General features: G+C 41.4%; 1 protein-coding gene across 22 annotated transcripts in view; it reads right to left on the minus strand.

Annotated features, from left to right (window-relative positions):
* ptprk (protein tyrosine phosphatase receptor type K) overlaps positions 1–20,721 on the minus strand; it is a 122,868-nt gene that overhangs the window by 56,183 nt on the left and 45,964 nt on the right. For all 22 annotated transcript variants that reach the window (XM_079646665.1, XM_079646670.1, XM_079646666.1 and 19 more), the window contains 6 exons: positions 13,218–13,378; positions 11,558–11,609; positions 11,415–11,473; positions 5,890–5,968; positions 4,127–4,242; positions 2,403–2,577 (listed from right to left, as the gene is read on the minus strand). In XM_079646665.1, the coding sequence (XP_079502791.1) occupies positions 2,403–2,577; positions 4,127–4,242; positions 5,890–5,968; positions 11,415–11,473; positions 11,558–11,609; positions 13,218–13,378 (642 nt within the window). The remainder of the gene's footprint in view (positions 1–2,402; positions 2,578–4,126; positions 4,243–5,889; positions 5,969–11,414; positions 11,474–11,557; positions 11,610–13,217; positions 13,379–20,721) is intronic.

Consider the following 20,721-nt stretch of genomic DNA (forward strand, 5'->3'; position numbering starts at 1 on the left):
CTCATAAAACGCCATGTGTTCTTGACCAAAGAGGGAACCCCTCCCAGTGGGGATTGTAACCCTAAGTTAAGCGATGATAGTCCCTTGCTCAGGTGACATGGAGTCCAGCCTTTAAACTGGACAGTGTGAGCTCCATTATCTGAGCCACGCCAGCTGAAATTAATATTCATGTTGCTGGCTTCTGCTTTGATTCCACATTTCTTTTCTCCTCTGCCATTCCTTATGCAGAATAATACACACAACTCAGCTCGGCTGTTTACATATTCAGACATATTCCTGATTCTGATATGGATATTCTCGAGATAATGAGCAGACTATTTACATTTCACTTTTCTTCACCATCTCCACTTCTCTCTTTGCACACCCCTCCTCTTCCTCCGTATCTCTACCCCTCCTCCTCTCTGTCACTCCCTTATCATTCTTTCTGAATCTCTTTCGCCCTCACCCCTCGCTCTGCCCTCCTCCCCCTGTCTCTCTCTCTCTCTGGGAGATGAATTGAATATGTAAGCTATTGAATGTGAATGAATAAAGCATCCCGTCTCAAACACACATTGGTGACACCTTATTAACCACATGTCAGCTGCACATGACAGCTGGAGCACACACAGCTTCCATTTACACACACACACACACATTTGCTGCACACACATGTGCACACCATCGTAGCTGCTTCACACCCACACAAGCGCGCGCGCACACACACACACACACACACACACACACACACACACACACACACACACACACACACACACACACACACACACACACACACACACACACACACACACACACACACACACACATGCAAACACAAGGCTGGCATACACACATCTACATATACTCTCCTCATTATTGTGTTAGCGACTTACATTTTATCAGTCAGACACAGTGAGTGCACATTTGAATGGAAAGACAACATTCAAGATTTTTCAAAAGTTAAAAACAATATGAAGTTACCCATAACACCATATAATATACAACTGGGTCATGGGTCATCGAAAGATTCAAATGGACTTTATAGATTACTGAAAAAAGTGTGATTGTTTAATATTAGCTTAGCAGCCTTAGCTATTTTCCAACGGTTGCTTCAGGAAATGGATTTCCCCAAATGGTGAAGTGGTATAAGAGGTGGAGCTTGTTGATATTATCTTACTCATTCATTATTTTTTGCATTCTTAAACGAACAAAAACATAAGCTAAAATATAAGGAATGTATACAAGTGTGTGTTTGTTTGGTCTTTAACATAGCCTAAACATTTAAATGCTAGCATTGCTACCTATTAGCTTACTACAGTATAATAAGTAACCTGGTGTTGACCTCCATGGCCAAAAGCATGAGGGATATTTATTAGGGCTGTCAAGTTATATAACGCGTTAACGCAAAAAAAATTACCGCTACTAATTATTTTAACGCGATTAACGCATGTGTATTTTTATTTTTCCTCGGCCGCCCCGTAGTTTCAGATCGCATCGAGTTTAAAATACCATCTACAAGCTGATGCTGAAAGCCCCGCTCCTGCCACCCGCTTGTGGCAGACCACACTTCCACGCTCACCGGCAGGCACCGACTGGCTATTGGGAGGACCGGGAGGGTGTGTGTATGTGTGGCGCGAGAGAGACCTTACGTGTATTGTTGTTGTTGTTGTTGTTAGCATCTGGTGCTAGCTAGCTGCGCTAACGGATATAAGGAGCTGTTTAAATGAAAACAGAGGAGCGACATTTCGCCACAACTGCGCCGAGCACTTGACTTTATGCAGGTAGCCAGACAGTGGGACATTGTACGAAAAGTCAGCACACTCAGCACGGATAGTGCGCGCAACATGATTGCAGCGTCCAGGCAGCTCCCGTTCGAGCATATTCCTTGAGTTGCTCATAGCTCCAACGATCCATCACACACACACACAAACACGCACGCACACACACACCATTTGTATTGTATTATTGTATGATAAAGGTTCCAGGTTGAATTGATGCAAATATTTGTAATGTTCAGAAGTTGTTGTGTTTAATATTCATGAGAATATTTGTCATTGTTCAAATGATAATAAACATTAGCATAAAGCATATTTGTCCACTCATATGTTGATAAGAGTATTAAAAACTTGAAAAATATTCCTCTAAGGTACATTTATAACAGATAAAAAATGTGCGATTAATTTGCGATTAATTTGCGATTAATCGCGATTAAGTATGGACAATCATGCGATTAATCGCGATTAAATATTTTAATCGACTGACAGCCCTAATATTTATACAATAGTGTTTCACCCGAGCAGCCTTAACCACTATTGAAAGCTAGGTATCAAATAATAACTCAAATATCAAAATAAAACAAAAGTACTGCAGAGATAGCAAAACAATTAAATTACCTTGAAATTATATTTAAGAAAAGTACTTACCTCTGACGATAAGACCCGCAAAGTTGGAAACCCCGGAGCCGCGATCTGATTGGGTGACGCAGCGGTACAGGTCTTGGTCCTGACTGGTGACTTCTTTAAGGTGGAAGGTGGCAGCGAAGCGTCTGTGGTTGATGTTTTTGGTCAGAGCCACGGGAATATCTTCTCCGTTTCTCCTCTGAATCACAGAAGAAAAACACAGACAGACATCAGGGTCTGCAGGGGCTGGTAGAGGGTTAAACTGCCTTGCTCTAGGTCACAAGGCAGCACTGGACCACACACACACACACACACACACACACACACACACACACACACACACACACACACACACACACACACACTGAAAACAGACACACACAAACACACACACACACACACACACACACACACACACACACACACACACACACACACAGACAAACACACACACCCCCCTCTGCCTCACTTACAGCAGGTTTGAAGGTCATGACTACAATAGAGCCGTAATGAAATCAGCAGCTATTAAACTCTTAATCATGTTAGCTGCTAGGATGTATGGCCCGGGGGTCGCTCTCTGTGTGTGCTTGTGTGTGTGAGTATGACACACTATTATTGGATGAACCAGTCCAGAGGATGGCACACTGAATGCCACGTTTCATTTCTTTGGGTTTGTCTATTTCTAAACCATCATTTTGGGTGCAAGCTAAGGTATTTCTTGTTTCCATTTGTAATGTATTAAGTAAGGATTAAAAGTCTCATATTAAAGGGTTAGTTTACCCAAATGACAAAAGAAAACATGTTTTCCATTTCCACCGAATGGCATCCATCCATGTAGATTTAGCTAATCTTTTAGCTATGATTTCTGCCTCTACCAATATAACACGTCTGTAATGCACACAGTGTAGAGCAGGGGTCGGTAACCCCTGGCACCGTAACCAGTGGCACACTAGGAATAAGTGGAATAAGTGTGCAAAATATTTAAATTTTATTTTCGGATCCTGAACGAGACCGCCACCAGAGCGGGTCTCCCCGTTACCTGCAGAAGGAAGCCATGCACGCAACGCAGCCCCGCTCTCTTTAACTCCAGGTGACTTTCCTATGTAAACTGGAATAATGTACTTCATTTGAATGTAATAATTATGTTGGTTGTTGTTTGTGGAAGCGCCAGTGAATGAGCCCCATTAACTGAGTTTTAAAGATAACTTTAAATGGAAGATCCCCATAGGCCCCGCCCACTCGATCCGATCGGAGCATCCCTATAATGTAAGTTGCGCTGACAGGTCCACACACTGCTTCCCTGCAGCGAGCCCCCCTCCCCGTTGATAATTCACGATAGTCGGCACGATGATAAAATAAACATTTTTGAATGGCACTTCATATCAAAAAGGTTGCCGACCCCTGGTGTAGAGCATCAAACTGTTTACATGATTATTATTTTGGGTTGAGTATAGTTCCGATTAAATCGGTTGTGTATTATCTAACCATTTAACTATATCTTGAATCAGTGCATGGGGATACATTTTGTCATTTGAAATATTTCAGTGCTGACTAAGACATATTTGAGAGGGTGAAAAAGATCTAAAAACTATCTTCAGGGCTATTTACCATAAAACCTAAGTATGAAAACATGTTGGATTGTTGTTGTTGACACATTGCAGCAATACAGTATTAATGTGTAGCAATCATTTCTTATTCACCCCCTAGCAGCAGACTGTTTGAATGGTGGTGCATGTGTGTAGTTTTACCTGCAGCCAGAGTTTGTTGTTGGATGTTTCTCGTCCTGTAGCGATGCATTGAAATGTGGCATTTTGTCCGGCGTTCACCTCCACATCCCCGAGACGAAGGAAGTGAGGAGATTTATCTACAGAGCAAATGAGGTTTAGACAAATTATATTGAGTTTACAGCAAGGTTAACCGTATGCATTTGTATTTAAAAATGTTTTTGGTTTATTAGTTGTCTGTTAAAAGAAGTGGAAACAAGGTGACAGAGCCAGAGGGAGTTACAGAGACAAACAGGTCAGGTTATCACACACTGAGTACATTTCAGGACATTTTCAAACCCTCAGGTTCATTGTTACCTCCACCAAGGAGGTTATTATTACTGAGATTAGATTTTACTGGAGTCAGATGAAGCGCGGTGCTGCATCGCCACCGGGGGGTAACATCAATGTCACATCCAGTATGTATAATTCTGATATCTCCAGATTCCTAACGACTGTGCTAAGACATGAAATAAGCTTTTCACACCCTGAAGATGCAGTTCAGCTATCATATTCTTATTCTGGGGAGGTGATTGCAATCATAGATAGCAGCTACTATGGTGAATGAAAACACACACTCACAGACTAGCCTGCACGCATGCACACACACACACACACACACACACACACACACACACACACACACACACACACACACACACACACACACACACACACACACACACACACACACACACACACACACACACACACACACACACACACACACACACACACACACACACACACACACACACACACACACACACACACACACACACAAACCTGTGTGTCCAGAAATGCAGCTGTGAGAATGAATGCTTCCACTGTGGAGTACTAATTCCTTTTCAAATACTTGCCCCCCTCACATTAGGAGTCCTGCTCTTCCGCCTTTAACAAACTGGGGCGCTTATTTATTTGTATTCTTTTCAGATTGCAGGTAACTTTATTGACAGAATGAATGCCCTGTAATTTCTGTCAGATTCCTAATGCTACCTCCTGACAGGGAAAGGGAAAACAGACATACTCGGACCTCACAAATGGAACAAGAGGGCGGTGCAGGACAGTTTATCTTTATGACTTTTAATCAATAGAATCTATTAAGAAACTACATTTGTCCTCAGAGATTTCAGTGCGGCTACAAGACAGATGACCAAAAGGAGTTGTAATTGCTTTCTATCCAACACACAGACCCTCCAGGAACTGCCCGAGGCCTGAGATTAACAGACCCTTCTGTTAACGGTAACATTTTGCGGTCGCAACTCTTTTCTGCCCTCTGGAAGTAAGGAAACACTCAAGCGAAGGAGAGAAGACGATTTGAGACGTAGCGAGAATTTAAAATGGATCGCAGCCCTCATCTCTTTCCTGTCAGCGTGAGACAAGACAGCTACTGTTCACTGTGTGTGTGAAGCTGTGAGTGTGTGTGTGTGTTAAAGAGAGAGGGAAACTGCTGAGTGGTCAGAATCTTCTCTCTCTATGATTGCCCTAATACTGTCTCATTTCCCGCTTCACTCTCTCCTCTTCCCTCTTTGTCCCCCGATCTCTCTCCCCTTTTTTTATTTCTCTCATATTTCTCCACAACTTGTCTTCTCTTCTCGCCGCATCCCTCCCTCACTGTGTCACCTTCCCACTTATCTAGCCATTCAAGTGCAACAGAAACCATCCCAGGTACAGTCTAATTAGTGGCCAAAGCTATCAGCCGCTATTCAGCGAACTAGGACTAATTGCTGGCAATGCTAATGACTCACCGCACGGATAGCTGAGCACCTGAATGTCGTCGATGGCGATGAAGCCGGCGCCGTCCGAAGCCTCGGCTTCAAAAATGACCTGAGAAAAAAGGAGAGACAGATTTAATTGTTTGTCTTCATTACTTTTATAATTGGGTCAAATAGTTTCAAAAATACAATCATTTATTCAAACAGGTGTCATTCAGCTCAAAATGTGTTTTACAAAAGAGATTTGAATAAAGGCAAAGAAAAACTAACTAATCTACATATATCAAAACAGTGGTTCCACATTAAAGGAGAGTATTACTAGTAGCAGTAGAAATGCTTGAATAAAGATTAAATAAATCTGAAACAAATTTTGAATAAATTATATGAAGCTTTGAATTGACCCATTCTCCTTTTATTTGTTTTCTTTTCTGCTGAGTGCACTTCGAAATTGACTTTTTGAAAGTAAGGTTAATTAAAATAAACACAGAAAAGAGAGAGCAAGCTCTTACCCTCCATTATCCTGTGAATAGAATAACTTAAAGCTATCATAAATGTACAAAAACACAAATAACATTGGAAATGTTTCCTAGGAGAAACCTTACGTAACCAAAAGGCTCTGTTTGCTCATCAGATGCACAATCATCAACCCTCTTAAGTGTTGTAACTAAATCAGAAACTGTGCCCCATAGGCTTTAGATCATCCTGGGAGCACTAGAAGCTCCACAGTAAGACTCCCACCATTTAAATGTGCAGTCAAAGTGATGGATCCAATCAGAGTTGGCACAGGGTAGATAGAAAGTCGGTGACAGTCGCTGGTGATGTGCACTAAACTGGATAAATACAAAGCTGCCATCGCGACTGCTACTTGCAGGGTTCATACCAATGACTTCTCCATGACCTTTACCTAATTTTCCATGGCCAAAAAAATTACTCTTTCTCAGCGGTACGACTGAAAATGGTTTATTTAAACATGAAACAGGAAAATAAGGTCTGAGACATGTTGTGCCTATCCAACAAATCAAATAGGCTTACTAGCTTCTACACGCCAAAGCAACTAAAATCTCTCACCGGCAAAATACCTTGTCAGTTAAAAGCCATTTTACGTTTCATTACTATACGATACAATAGGGCTGCTCAATTAATCGTATTTCAATCGCAATTACGATTATGGCTTGCAACGATTACGAAAATAACGTAATCGAAATAAAAAAAATAAAAAGAATAATTACTTTTTTTTTTTTTTTTATTATTGGTTTTTCAGTTGAATTATACTTAAAGTTAAAGGTAATCAACTGTTAAAAAAATACTGTTCAAATTTTTTTTCTCCAATAAATTGATGTTTTCAAAGTAAATGGATAATCGTTTTTAATAATCGTGAAATCAATTATTGACCCAAATAATCGAGAATAGGATTTTTGCCATAATCGAGCAGCCCTACGATACAGTATTTATTATCATTATAGTATCACTATTTCGGCGATTAGATAAAATATAAATTATGTTTGATGCAACATTTAAATTACTTTTCCAAAACGTTGGGGAAAAATATTGTTTTCCATAACTTTTCCAGGGCCTGGAAATAGCATTTTGAATTTCCATGACTTTTCCAGGTTTTTAATGACCGTAATAACCCTGTACTTGATTTATACATTCAGGCCATAAAGGATCAATGAGATACTTCCTGTTGGATCAAAGTAATCTCAAGTAATGAAAGCAAACATGGTAAGGTAGAGAAATGAAGGGTTGGATCCCGTCTATTTGTTTTTCCTTCAGATCTTACAAAAACAAGTAATACTGAGGGAAACAAATGGGCAAAAACCAGATGAATAATGTTGAATGGGATTTCCAAATGATGGTCATTAGCTGCAATTTACTACTCTTAGTGGTTGTGTCTAAGGCTACTTCTCTAAATCCAATATTTCAAGTAGAGTGTGAATGCCGCGTTCAACAGGTGCTTCCATTTCAGCCATTATCAACTCATGGTCTAAATAACTACTCTCCTCATGCTCGTTTATCTCTTCTTCCCTTCCTCCAATACTCACTCCACTCTGTTTTTTTCCCCATCATCATCCGTCTTTCGAGCCATTTCTCTCCCCTAACTCCTCTCTGTTTTCTAACTGTGTTTACTCAGAAAGGTGTGCTGTAATGAAAAGAGGAGAAGAGGGAGGAGACGAGGTGGCTATCAAAAAGGAGAGGCAGGGGGAGAAAGAGAGTGAGGGGGTGAGCCGTTGTTGTCATTCATCACCTGTAAAGGGAAATCTGCCGTGAACTGTTTACCCATAGCTTATCATGCCCTGCTTGTCACACTCTCCCCCTCTCCCTCCCCCTACCAATCTATCTCCCGTCTTCCTCTCTTCTATCATCTTTCACTCATAGCTCAGTGCGGGGCGGAAAGACATCAGTTGACTTTTAATACCTTCATCCCCGTCTGTCTGCCTGCCTCCACAGTCTGATTATTGCTTATTAATGTAACCACTATTGTTTTAGTAGCCATAGCATGAGCACATGACTACTCCTTTGTGAGTATTATGTACGTGTGCAAATATATGAATTTCATTTATCAGTTTTCGAAGAAATCATAACCGTAGTTATAAAAAAAAAAAAAATGTTATGTCAAATGAAGTCCTTGAAAGCAAGTCACAGTTATTATGCATAGTGTCCATTGCAAGTCTCTGAATCATGTTTCATGAGATTGTTAAAGTCTTTTCTCACCAAAGTTCGTGTGGATATGGAAGAAAACCCCACTTAACATTGGTGAAAGATTACTTCCCAATGGATACACCTTTTTGTCATTCTTTTCCCACCCGTTTTCTTTCCGCCACAAAAAGTAAATAGTGGTGCTTATGTCACGGCCCAAGCTGTGTCCATGTGTGTCCCTGTTTGTTCCCCTGTGTGTGTGTGGAGAGGGTGTGGTTTCCCTTGCAGGCAGCAGCGTGATTCCACTCACCTGGCCGACCGACTCAGCTGTCCCTCATCAATCCAATCAGGACACAGCATATCTACTCCAGTCTCCCAGCAACTCACGGCCAGATTGTTTTCTACACCAGTGGTATTACATCCTCCTGGCTGCTCAATCCAGTTATCCTGTCCGCGTGTTATTCTGTACTTTTTGTAATTAGTTTCTCCTGATGCTTCCAGAGCGATCCCTCAGCCATCGACCACCAGAGCTTCCAGCCAACCTGCCTGCTTCTTCCTTCACCATACCTGCCTGCCTTGTTCTCAGTCCAGCCTGAACTGCCTACCTCCACTCCGGACCTCCATAGTCTCCAAACCTGCCTGAGTCTCCGAACAATAAACCATTTAAAAAATCTTCAGTCATTGCCTGCGCCTGGGTCCTGTTTAAAACATAATCCTAACAGTTTATATCTTTTTGACACTATATGCGTTAGTAAATATGCGTCTCACACCAGAAATGATGATTTTTAAAACAGCGGAAATACTATTAAAGACGGTTTTGATCTGTTTCTGAATCTGTTGGCTTTGAGGAGAGTAAATCCATCTTAATCTTATTTGTCATTAAAATGCATGTCACATAGCATTGCGCCTCAAAAAGGGCTAAACATTTTCATACCCCTCTGGGTGTCATTTTTCTACCACTGCTGCTTGGACCCCATAAATACCTGTGAGTACTGCAGTCACTTGTCCAGAGAATAAATGCTGAGAGCAACCTTTCCGACTGAAGACAAAAGCCAGATGTAAGAGTGTGTTTTTAAGCCTTGTGTTTTGCTTATGTGACTTAGTCCAAGGTGTACTGCCCCATTAATGATCATATCTTTAAAAAAAAATAGCTTCAAGTGTTTTCCACAATACCGAGGGTCACTTCAGTCACTGCTCATTCTGTTTCCTTGTTTACTTTCATTTGAGCCTTGAATCCAGGGGTCCGATGATGGTCACCTCTTAGGAGACAGTTTTTCGATCTTGCAGGTGTCGAGCGCTCACTGCCTGACTGCTCTCGTCAGAGAGAGGACGGATTACTGATAGCTCGGTTTACAACTCCTCACATGGGAGAAACTGTGATGTGCTGAAGGCTACGGACTGACATATCATCACTCCAGAGAAGGGAGAACATCCTCTTATCAACTAAAGGCATAAATCATTTTGATGTATGCATATATGGCCACGGCATCAAAACATTCTCAATCTGCAGGCGAGGAGTGTTTTTCCACTTCATGGTGTAGTTTGAATAGCCATTATTCATCTGTGTTTAGGGCTTCCTCTAAAAACACTTTAATTAAAGTTCATCATTATTTTTATAACTATATGAGAAGGTTGTTTGGCCGATTAAAAAATGCGATGCAAAATACATTGTTTTGCTTCATCTAAATAGTTGCCAAATCCTTTTCTATTCACCATCTAGCCAACTAATGGACTCACTGCATCTCTAACTCTGCTGTGGGTTTAACGTGTGGTGAGTCAAGGAACTCAAAGCTCATCTAAAAGCAAGTTTTCAATCAGAATACACTTTTAAATAAAGACACAATTTCAATTACAAGGTCTAAAAAGTGCTGCCTGTGTGTGTGTGTGTGTGTGTGTGTGTGTGTGTGTGTGTGTGTGTGTGTGTGTGTGTGTGTGTGTGTGTGTGTGTGTGTGTGTGTGTGTGTGTGTGTGTGTGTGTGTGTGTGTGTGTGTGTCACAACACGTGTCTGCATGTGCCTACGCTTCCCCTGGTGAAACCATTCTAATTACATCTCAAGCCTAAGTGCTAAAACAGAAACATGTTCCAACATGAAAAAATAGCTTCATAACCTCAAATCCAATAACCTGCTTCATAGCCTGAATGCCTACATAAGCCTCAGCAAGCCAGGATGATTATGTTCAATTAAAACATGTTGACACACAGGTTTCATGCTGGCGATCTCCTCCCAGAGTCACTGAGGGGGACCGGGCTCCAGATGGGCCATTCGGAGGATGCTTTCACACTTCGCCTTGCAGTAATATTACAGGGTCTCGAGGCTTTGTGTGTGAACAGGATCAGTGTGTGTGTGTATGCCTGCGAGGACATTTGGAGACAAGCTATCCCACAACGTGCACACATCTGTCAACACCAGCACACAAAGACACACAGATCATGCTGACTGACAGCAGGATATTAAGAAAGAAGAAGAAACACTGAAGCAAATGTGTTGTTTAACACTCAACCATTTCTACCTCTGTGAATCCCATTGTCAGAAAGGTGTTCATTAAAAACAACGACATAAAGCAGCATTTACAACAATATGAATGTCCAATTGGCCGCCACACCCCACACAAACACCCACAGCATTTCTGTTCAGCCTCTTTTTAGCCTAATCGTCACCTCCTGAGCCTCAGTCAACACAGATAAATCAGCCGGCTGCCTCCCAGCATGTCTGTGTGATAGCATGTGTGTCTGTGTGTGTGTGTGTGTGTGTGTGTGTGTGTGTGTGTGTGTGTGTGTGTGTGTGTGTGTGTGTGTGTGTGTGTGTGTGTGTGTGTGTGTGTGTGTGTGTGTGTGTGTGTGTGTGTGTGTGTGTGTGTGTGTGTGTGTGTGTGTGTGTGTGTGTGTGTGTGTGTGTGTTGGTTATCATTGAGGGAGTTACCTGATATTCGTTGGGCCAAAAGGTGGAGACGGCGAGTTCTGCCTTCATCCAGCCTTTACCTGAAAGACAACGATAAGGTCAACACAAGACAATCAAATCTGAATAAGTTATGACATGTGAGATTGATTGAAGCCGGTATTTACCAGTGTAGGAGGTCACGTTCCATATAGGGTTGGCCAAGGGACCCTTGTTTACCTAGAGGAGACACAGAACACGATATAAAACATACATAACACACAGTCCTTTATATTCCGTGACGTACCCAGAGACGCATCGCTTCATTTACGAGGAGATATTCAACGAATAATTCAACAAAATATATATTTTAATGGTGACGCTGCTGTCTCATGCAAATGAAGAGGTCAGAGTTCTTTGTCAGTTATACCCCCACCTTTACGCTGGTAGGAGAACGATTTTTCTAACAACACTTCAGCAATGATTTGCAGTAATGTGGATTTGATTTTGTTTCATGAAATTCAAGGGCAGACTTCCGACTTATAATACTCCCCTGCTGTTTAGGACCAGGAAATGCTGTAACGAGCAATCTTCAGTTAATTAGGTTTCTAAACACTTCCAAAAGTCTGCTGAACACATTTTGATGGATCATCCTTATTGTTCGAAACAAAACACATTCTTAGGGTGTCAGCGATGTATGTTTGCTGATTTAAAAAGGTCAGCATTTTATTGTTAAATGGTAAATGGTTATTACACTTAATTGTACAACCTTACCCAAACTGTAGGTTGAATCGAGACGGACTGAAGGCTCTTTTGCAACTGCGTCATTTGTGGTTCGATTTCTCAAAATCCAGACCACATTTCCCATAAATCCTGTTTTGTTTTGTTTTAACTTAAGAGGCTCTTTTTTCACCATCTGGTTTTGTGACAAACAGAACGCTTTTACTCAGCGCTTGAACTCATCTAGAGTTGTTTTATGGAGTAGAAGAACCTTATGTTTCCAGAAAACAAAAACAAGCAAACACTGCAATCCAGCTTGTGTTTCGTGAAATCAAACCTCGCCTCAGACACTTTGCAAAGGCTTTTTAAACAGCTTTGTTTGTTCACGGTTTCAAAATTAATTAAAAAAGGTACGGACGTATGTTTACTGGGTCCGGTCCCAGTCCGTTACAGGACCCCCATATACTGTCTTTCATCAATATATTATCGGTCTCAGGCATATACAAAACATGTCTCTGAAGTGTTTGGCATCCCATAAGGTGTGGGGGGGGGGGGGCTACCTTGGTTGCTGATTGGCTAATGGTGACACAAGCCAAAAAATCGTTATGACATCATAAAGTGGCCAAAATCTGATCGGCTTATTCTCAGACAGGTTTTTATAGAAATGGATCAGGACAAAAAGAGAGAGAATATTTTTTCCTGAAACTTTCAGAATCTCTTTTCCACATGTTGATGTAGAAGAGACATGAGGAAGTGGATTTTGCATAATAGGTGACCTTTAAGTGCAATAAACTACCGTAATTTTCGGACTATAAGCCGCGCCTTTTTCCCTATTTTTCGACGCTGCGGTTTATATAACGGTGCGGCTAATCTATGGATTTGTACAGCTAACGGCCACCACCTTTAACTCGATGGGCTCTATGGCCGGTCCGCGGACCCCCACCTTTAAGCGGCGGGTTCCAGCAGGAAAAGCTGGAGGGCGGAAAAGAGTGAGACAGGTAGCGCGCAAAAGTAAAAGTGGAACCGAGAGTGGTATGCCGCTGCTGCGGCTTATATTCAGGTGCGGCTTATAATCCGAAAATTACGGTACATATTTCTATTGTTTTCTGTTGTGTTTGTTCTCAGTACCTTCACCAGGACGTTGAGGGTGCCGGGGCTGAAGCCTCCGGGGCTGGTGAGCAGATAGTTGAAGTCGATGCAGTGAGTGTCGTTCTCCTTCATCACAGGTAGCTGAAACCTGGCCTTCGTCCCCTCGTCGTGCTGCGAGACGTCCACGTACATGTAGGTACCTAAACACAGGGACAAAGAGAGGGTCAACAAAAAAATATCACATGTCACTTAAGGTGGATCTAGTTCACAGGTTCTCTTTAATCAAACCTAAATATTTAAATACTTTTAACTACTGTTATCTGGCTGGTATTCTGTTCATTTCCCCTCTGCTGGGAGGATCAAATACCTCTGAGATCTCTTAATCAGCTTTTTTGTTTGTTTGTGCTTGGACGCCACATACCTGCTGTGCCTGAACAGACTAGCAGTGGTGAGGGGGTACTTTAGTTTCTACGACTGGACTTGTTGTAGTCGCACTGCCTGCCTTACATGTACCTACACGAGTAAACCAACTCTCTGCTACTGTGAAGCTTGAAGATAATCCTTGTTGAAGACATAACACTTCAAACCGACAGCTAAAACAGTTCTGTGAATGGGGCTGTTACAGTGACTGAATACAAGTGTACAAAAAAAGTGCTCTTCAACACCAGGTCAAGTAATTGTAGTTCAATTAAATGTAAAGCAACTTTTAACATTGCATAATTTGTTTTAGCTAAATAAGTGTTTTTATTTTATTTTGCTTATTGGTTTTGTTGTCTTTTGTGATATCTGTAGTGTGCATGTGGAAAGTATAATCTTGAATCTTAATCACCCCTAACCCTTTTTTGTATCCATCTGATATTTATTATTATTATCTATCAGAGACATTCTTCTGTGTTTGAGTCCCATCCATTAAGCACTGAAATCCAATGTAAGAATGTAATCCATTAACAGCTTATTTCTGTCATTTAGGACACAAAGAACAGGAAGCCAAGGTAAACTCCTCTATTCCCTGCTCATTCCTGTTTGACATGTACACTTTGAAGCAGTATCCTATCATGAGAACAAAAGCTCCAAAGAGCCTTTAGTCTTTCCTATGTGTTTACTCTCTTCTCTCATTTCTTTTGGGCTTATGGTTTATAAATCACTCATCAGCCGATCCAAACATGTAAATACCTTGTTACTGTGTTTTTGTCATTTGTTCCCCTTTGTGATGATGTGTTTCTAAGCAAGCCAGATACACATTGGAAATGGGCAAGAGAAGAAAGGAAAGGAGTATACTTTTTTTCTTTTTACTTCCTTTATTTGATGTTCTTTTTCCCTTAGCGTCTCCTTTTCATTTTTGGTAAATCAACTCTGCAGCTTTCAGGTAATACAATGTTCAAATGTGTGGCGTGAAGGCAGGTTTACACATTCAAAATGAGTGAAAGTTGATCAAAATCATGTATCCAAGTATCCAGTTGCAGTTTGCATTATGCCACGTTGATACGAGTAGCTGATGTTTGATTCCTTAACCACACTTGTAAAAAATGTTCCACAGGCTGCAACATATCATTACCTGCAACAACCAAGCGGCGTTGCATGATTCATTGCATTTTTTTTAAACATATCCTCTGGGCTATCATTTTCTGCCTTATTTTGTTCCTCCTTTCTTGGCTGCCTTCAAATATAAACCCATTAGTTTTCTTCTTCCTACGGATTCTGGAGAATGTTTTCAGTCAACACTGGTAAGCTAAGTTTGCATACATGCACAACAGGTAAATATTATCCTTGCTGTCACTATTGAATACATACATTGGACCTACAGTAATGGATGATAGGGAACGTGGCTCGATGTTATTTATAATCTGGGTGAGCTGACGTCCAGATGTTCCAGTAATCAGCTCAGACCTCAACCAGATGTTGTTCCAGTGAAATATGATGAAATGTGAGCCTATCCTGCCTGATGTCTAATCTCACAATCTCACATTAGCTCATCGAAAAAAACATGATATCTATTTAATTGATATCAAATAAATGAATTGAATAGAACAAGCACTGAATCAAAGCGTTGATTATTGGTTTGTCGATCTTTCATTATTAATTATTGAGATGGTTTCTCAAGTTAAAATGCTAAACATATGCTAGTCTTAGCCACTCCGGAGTGAGGATTAGTTGTGTTTCTCTGTTTTACGTGAACATAAGTTGAATAACTACAATATATTTTGGTCTTTCACGATTGGTTCAGACTGAAAATGCAAAAACATATGCAAAATGCTAAACATATGCTAGTTTTAGCATCTCCAATGTGAGGATTAGCCATTTCCTCTCTTTTGCAATCATATAAATTGAATATCTTTAATATGTTTTGGGTCCTTAAAGGTGGGGTAGGTAAGTTTGAGAAACCGGCTCGAGATGCACTTTTTGTTATATTCCATGGAATGCTCTTAACATCCCGATAGCAATGAATATCTGAAGTGCTTTGACAAAAAATCCATAAAAAATGTCATCTGTGGAAGCCGTGGTGCTGTAAAAAGCACGACCAATCATTTTAGCCGGCCCGGCTGAAATGATTGGATGCCAACCTGCCTGTCAGCTTTCCATCTGTGCACAAACTTATCTCGTGCCCTCATTGGTCATGTGCACGTTCGTGTGTGTTGGAGGAGGGGCTCAGTAAGGAAGTAGCAGATTTCTTCCGGTTGTGTATTTTCAAATTCTAGTGCACTCGAGCTGCTTTCTCCAAAATTACCTACCTCACCTTTAATTCTTTACTTTCCATTTAAAAAAGGAGGATTTTTTTTGACAATAAAAAAAAAGAACAAGGTTAAGTCAGACAACAGACATTTTAAGCTTCATTCAAAAACCTCAATAGAAGCTTTGAGTGTGATAAAATAAAATGTGGAACTATAAGAAAATAGAGAAGTGATACACTACCATAACAGTTCTCAATAGAATAAAATACAATACAACATAATGTCTGTGCTCCAGTTGAACAAACAGCCCGCCAACCAACTGGTTAAATCTATTTCCATATTATACAATAAACAATGTGCTGTATACAATGAGCTGAAGAACAATAGTTATTATCACTTATTGTTTAGCTAATCTGCTGAAAACACTTTTCTCTACAGACTACAGCACAACATAAGAGGCTTTCAACTAGTGCACACACACACACACACACACACACACACACACACACACACACACACACACACACACACACACACACACACACACACACACACACACACACACACACACACACACACACACACACACACACACACACACACACACACACACACACACACACACACACACACACACACACACACACACACACATGTTGTCAAAACCAAACACTGTATCCTAGTTATTGGATTGGCTCTGCTTCCCTCTCTTGATCTCTTTTTCCCACTCACGCCTACACACACACACACGCATACAAAAACACACACTTCTATTTCAGTCGTGACAAAATCCTACTTCCTGGTTGTCCCCAAAAAGACACAAAATCTGAAAACGGGGCTACAGCCATCACAACAGAAACGACGCCAGGCCAGCACCATCTTCTGTCTCCTTCTCCGTAATCTATATCAATCCAAAATGAAAACACGATGGGTGTCACTCCTATTTCTCAATATGTTGGCAGTGATACTAAGATGGTGACAAGTGCCTTTAAGATGGCTGCCAAGATGGTGTGCTAGCTAAAAATATTCCTATCATTCAGAGACCCAGATATGTCAAAACACACACAAATATAACCTTTAGTACCTCTTCTTAGCAAAACACTGCCAGCTGACAAATTACAAAAACAAATGGATAAAGGATTGGTAAAAAATAACTGAATAATAGTTGGTAAATAGCCAATGTCTAAACTGGTAAAGCAGCCGTTCACCTGCATGGTTCTAGAAATCTGACAAAAATGGCTTTTGAAAAACTATGATTAGTAAAAGATCGACAGTACATGCAAATGACACATCGTACCTGTTAAGAAAGCAGACGGTATGACGCCAAGAACATCTGACACCTGAAGTCTGCCAGCTTGTAAAATGGCTGATGTCTTTGAACTAAAATGGCCGCTAATAGAATAACAGCACAATGTAACGACGGGGCTAAAAATACCCCTGAGACAGCCTTAAGACCTAGATATGTCACATAACAACAACAGCAGCGGCAGAAGCAGAGAAATCGTACACAGAGTATTTTTCTGCAAAACAGAAAAAGCCCTCAGTTGGAATAACAGCTAATAGGAACAAAGATGATATGCTACCAACCATACTGAGTGGGATGTAGAAAATCTGATTCTCTTGGTGTAGCATACCCCAGTGAAATACTTCTAAACAACGATGTCCACAATAAAGCAACAACACTAAGGTAATTGAAGAAAAGATCAAATCAAATCAAATCAAAGGGTGTTTAGGAATTTCCATTGTTGCTCCCAAACCTTAGAGTCTCTTCCCTCCTCACAATTCAATCTTTCCGTTCCTCTGGTATTTCTATAAACCTGTCTTTCATATTTATCGTTTGAATGGAGGTTTTCAAGTGTTTCTTATGAGTGCCTCTATACAATCTGAAATATACTAGATTCTCCTAAGAGCACCAATATGTGTTGCTTTATGCACTTTGTATGCACCATTTAAACAAAAGCAATTTAGCTGTCGAATAACATGGGGTTCAAAAAATCAAATGCAACAAATACCACTTTTGTTAAGCTCAATGATCAAGTTTTGTATGAATTCTGTCATAGATTTTTGATTTAATTTTTGTGTTGCTGCAACCATCATTATTGTCTCATTATTAAAACATCCATTGGACCAGAGAGCAGCTCTACTGCAGTATAAATGCATGTTGTCCTCCTCCCCTTATTAGCCAGTACACTGTGGAAAACAGGAGGACAGTGAGACAAGAGACACGGAGAGAATGGCATGCCAAATAGGTTTCGAGTGGTACTGGCTGACAACATTATGAGTCAAGAGTATCTGCTTTAGTCCGCTGAGCCCCAGAGCCCAAGCCCATGAATGTTCAACTGGCACGACGCGCGCTGCCAGCGTGGCATGTCGACCCTGCCATGGAGGCTAGTGCCAACATCAACCCTCAGAGAGATTACACTGAATAGTTCTATCTCTATTTCAAAAAAACTGCCAAACCATCCCTCCAATCTAAATACCGCCTTAAGCACAAATGGTGATCAGCAATGTGGATTATAATGAACAAAACTATTGTTAGCTGAAATATTGTCTATGTAAAGCCTTAATATGACGCCTTTTGTTCTCCCAATGCCTTTGACTATAGATACAACCTTCTGAACTGGTAATCAGTAAAATGAACTAACTCCCACAGGTCTTTGAGGTGACGTATACTCCCTGCAACCGTCCCTGAACAAAGGGAGTAGATATCTCTTGGTTTGAAGGGGTCAAAAGCCCAAATGCTTTACTGCCTCCTCTCTAAATCATGCCCCGGCCTCAGGGACACGGCAGCCGGACCAGAGAACTCCTAAATTACTGGTGGCTGGGATAGCCTGACAAAACAACAATCCTAATAATAGGCATTAACAATGTTTCCCAGGGAAAGGCATTTCAGCTCAACCCCTCGCCCGTTCCCTGCTCCTTCTTCCAAATACAAGACCTTGCCGTATCTCTATAGTCCGGCAGTGGCTCAGTCAGTAGGGGATTGGACTGGGAGCTGTAGGGTTGCCGGTTCAAGTCCCCGACCAGACCTAAAATATGGAGTGTGGACTGCTACTTGGAGAGGTCCCAGTTCACCTCCTGCCCTGCCGTGGTGCCCTTGAGAAAGGCACCGGACACCCCCCTTCCCCCCCCCGGGCACAGTACAATAGCTGCCCACTGCCAGTACTAGAATCCTGGTACTAGGATGGGTTAAATGAGGCCAAATTTTACTGTGTGTGCTCCATCCCTATTCTATCCCTCCAGCAACCTCGTTTCCCATCCTCAAGCACCGCTGTCCCTCACCCTGCTGGCATTATTAACACATCAAATGTCAGTTCGTGCTCCCGTACCTTTAGGCAACGCTCTGAACCAACATCTCCAAACCATTAACCTGCCCTGACATCCTCGTGCCCCCCCCCCCCGCTCATCCCACACTCTCCTACAGGAGGTAATGCTATGTTAATTCCCGGCATTACTTCTGCGCGCTCGGGCCACGTATTTAACCTCTTCAAAGTGCCCACTCTGCTTAGTGACACCACTTTGTATTAATATCACTAAATGTTAGATTTTGTACCATTGGATGAGGCCCCCCGCTCTTGTGTCATAGTAAATATATGCAAGACCGCAGGTATACACTCAGTTTGGGAGGAGGTGTGTGTTTATGTGAAAATCCTAAAGGGCTGGTGTTGAACTGAACCTTTCTCTAAATGTCAGCGGGGGCTGGGGTGTCAGGATGATAAGCATGAGAGATAAATAACCACATATTATTGTCATGGTAACATGGTCGTAATCTACCAAAACAGAGAGGAGAGGAGACCTTAGGAGAGGAAAGAAGACAGAATGAGACATAAGGAAAGCAAAGGAAGTGATACAAGAGGATAGGAAAGGAAAGGAAAGGAGACGAGTCAAGAGGACAGAGGTGAGGAATGAAGATAAATGGAGACAAGAGGAAATTTGACTAGATGAGAGGAAAGGAAAGGAGACTTGAGGAAAGGAAAGGAATGGAGTGGAGAAGATAAGAGAGGAAAGAGGACTAGAGGAGAGGAAAATTAGACACCAGGGGACACATGGAGACAAGAGGCAAGGAGACTAGAGAAGAGGAAAGGAGACAAAAGGAGAGATAAGGAAAGCAAAGGAGATGATACAACAGAGGAAAGGGGAATAGAAGACAGGAACAAAGACAACATTACAGGAAAGGAAACACATGGACACAATATGAAAGGAGGGGAGAAGAAAGGAGACACAGTGAGGCAAGTTCAGACAGAGGAAGGTATATTAGAGGACAGGAAAGGAAACATTTGGAGGACACAAGAGTAGAGGAAAAAAGGGGAAATGAGCTGAGAGGAGAGTAAAGGAAAGGAGAGGACAGGAGGCGAGAAGGACAAGTGGACGAAAGGAAAGGAAAGAAAAGAAAAGGAAATGTTGGAAGGAGACTAGAAGAAAGGAAAGGAAAGGTTGGAAGGAGACTAGAGGAAAGGATTAGAGAGAAAAGATGTGAACAAACCCAAAGCCAATTTGTGGTTGTAATATTTGAACATGCTTTCCTTAATGTGGTTAGCACCATTGTTCATACTCGAGTCAAAATTCCTCTTAGGCTGTGGTTTTAATTTGTTCTGACGCCAGTTACCATCTCAACATAGCATAGCTGGTTATTGTTATAACATTTAGCTTTTTAAGATTGTAATGTAGGCAACCTTCGCTGTTCCCGTCGTTGATTAATGACCTCATATTCTGTTAATTAGACCCTCAGCCCTACGGCACAAAGATTTAATTTCCCCTTCATCATCACCACGGAGAAAAAACACAACTGATTAAAGAGGAGAGGATGTCTTGGAAAAGAGGAGAGGGAGGAAATGTGCAGGAGGACAAGGTGCTAGAGGTGGAAGAGGTACACA

The sequence above is a fragment of the Notothenia rossii genome (genome assembly GCF_949606895.1).
Source record: "Notothenia rossii genome assembly, chromosome: 8".
Lineage (NCBI taxonomy): Eukaryota > Metazoa > Chordata > Actinopteri > Perciformes > Nototheniidae > Notothenia > Notothenia rossii.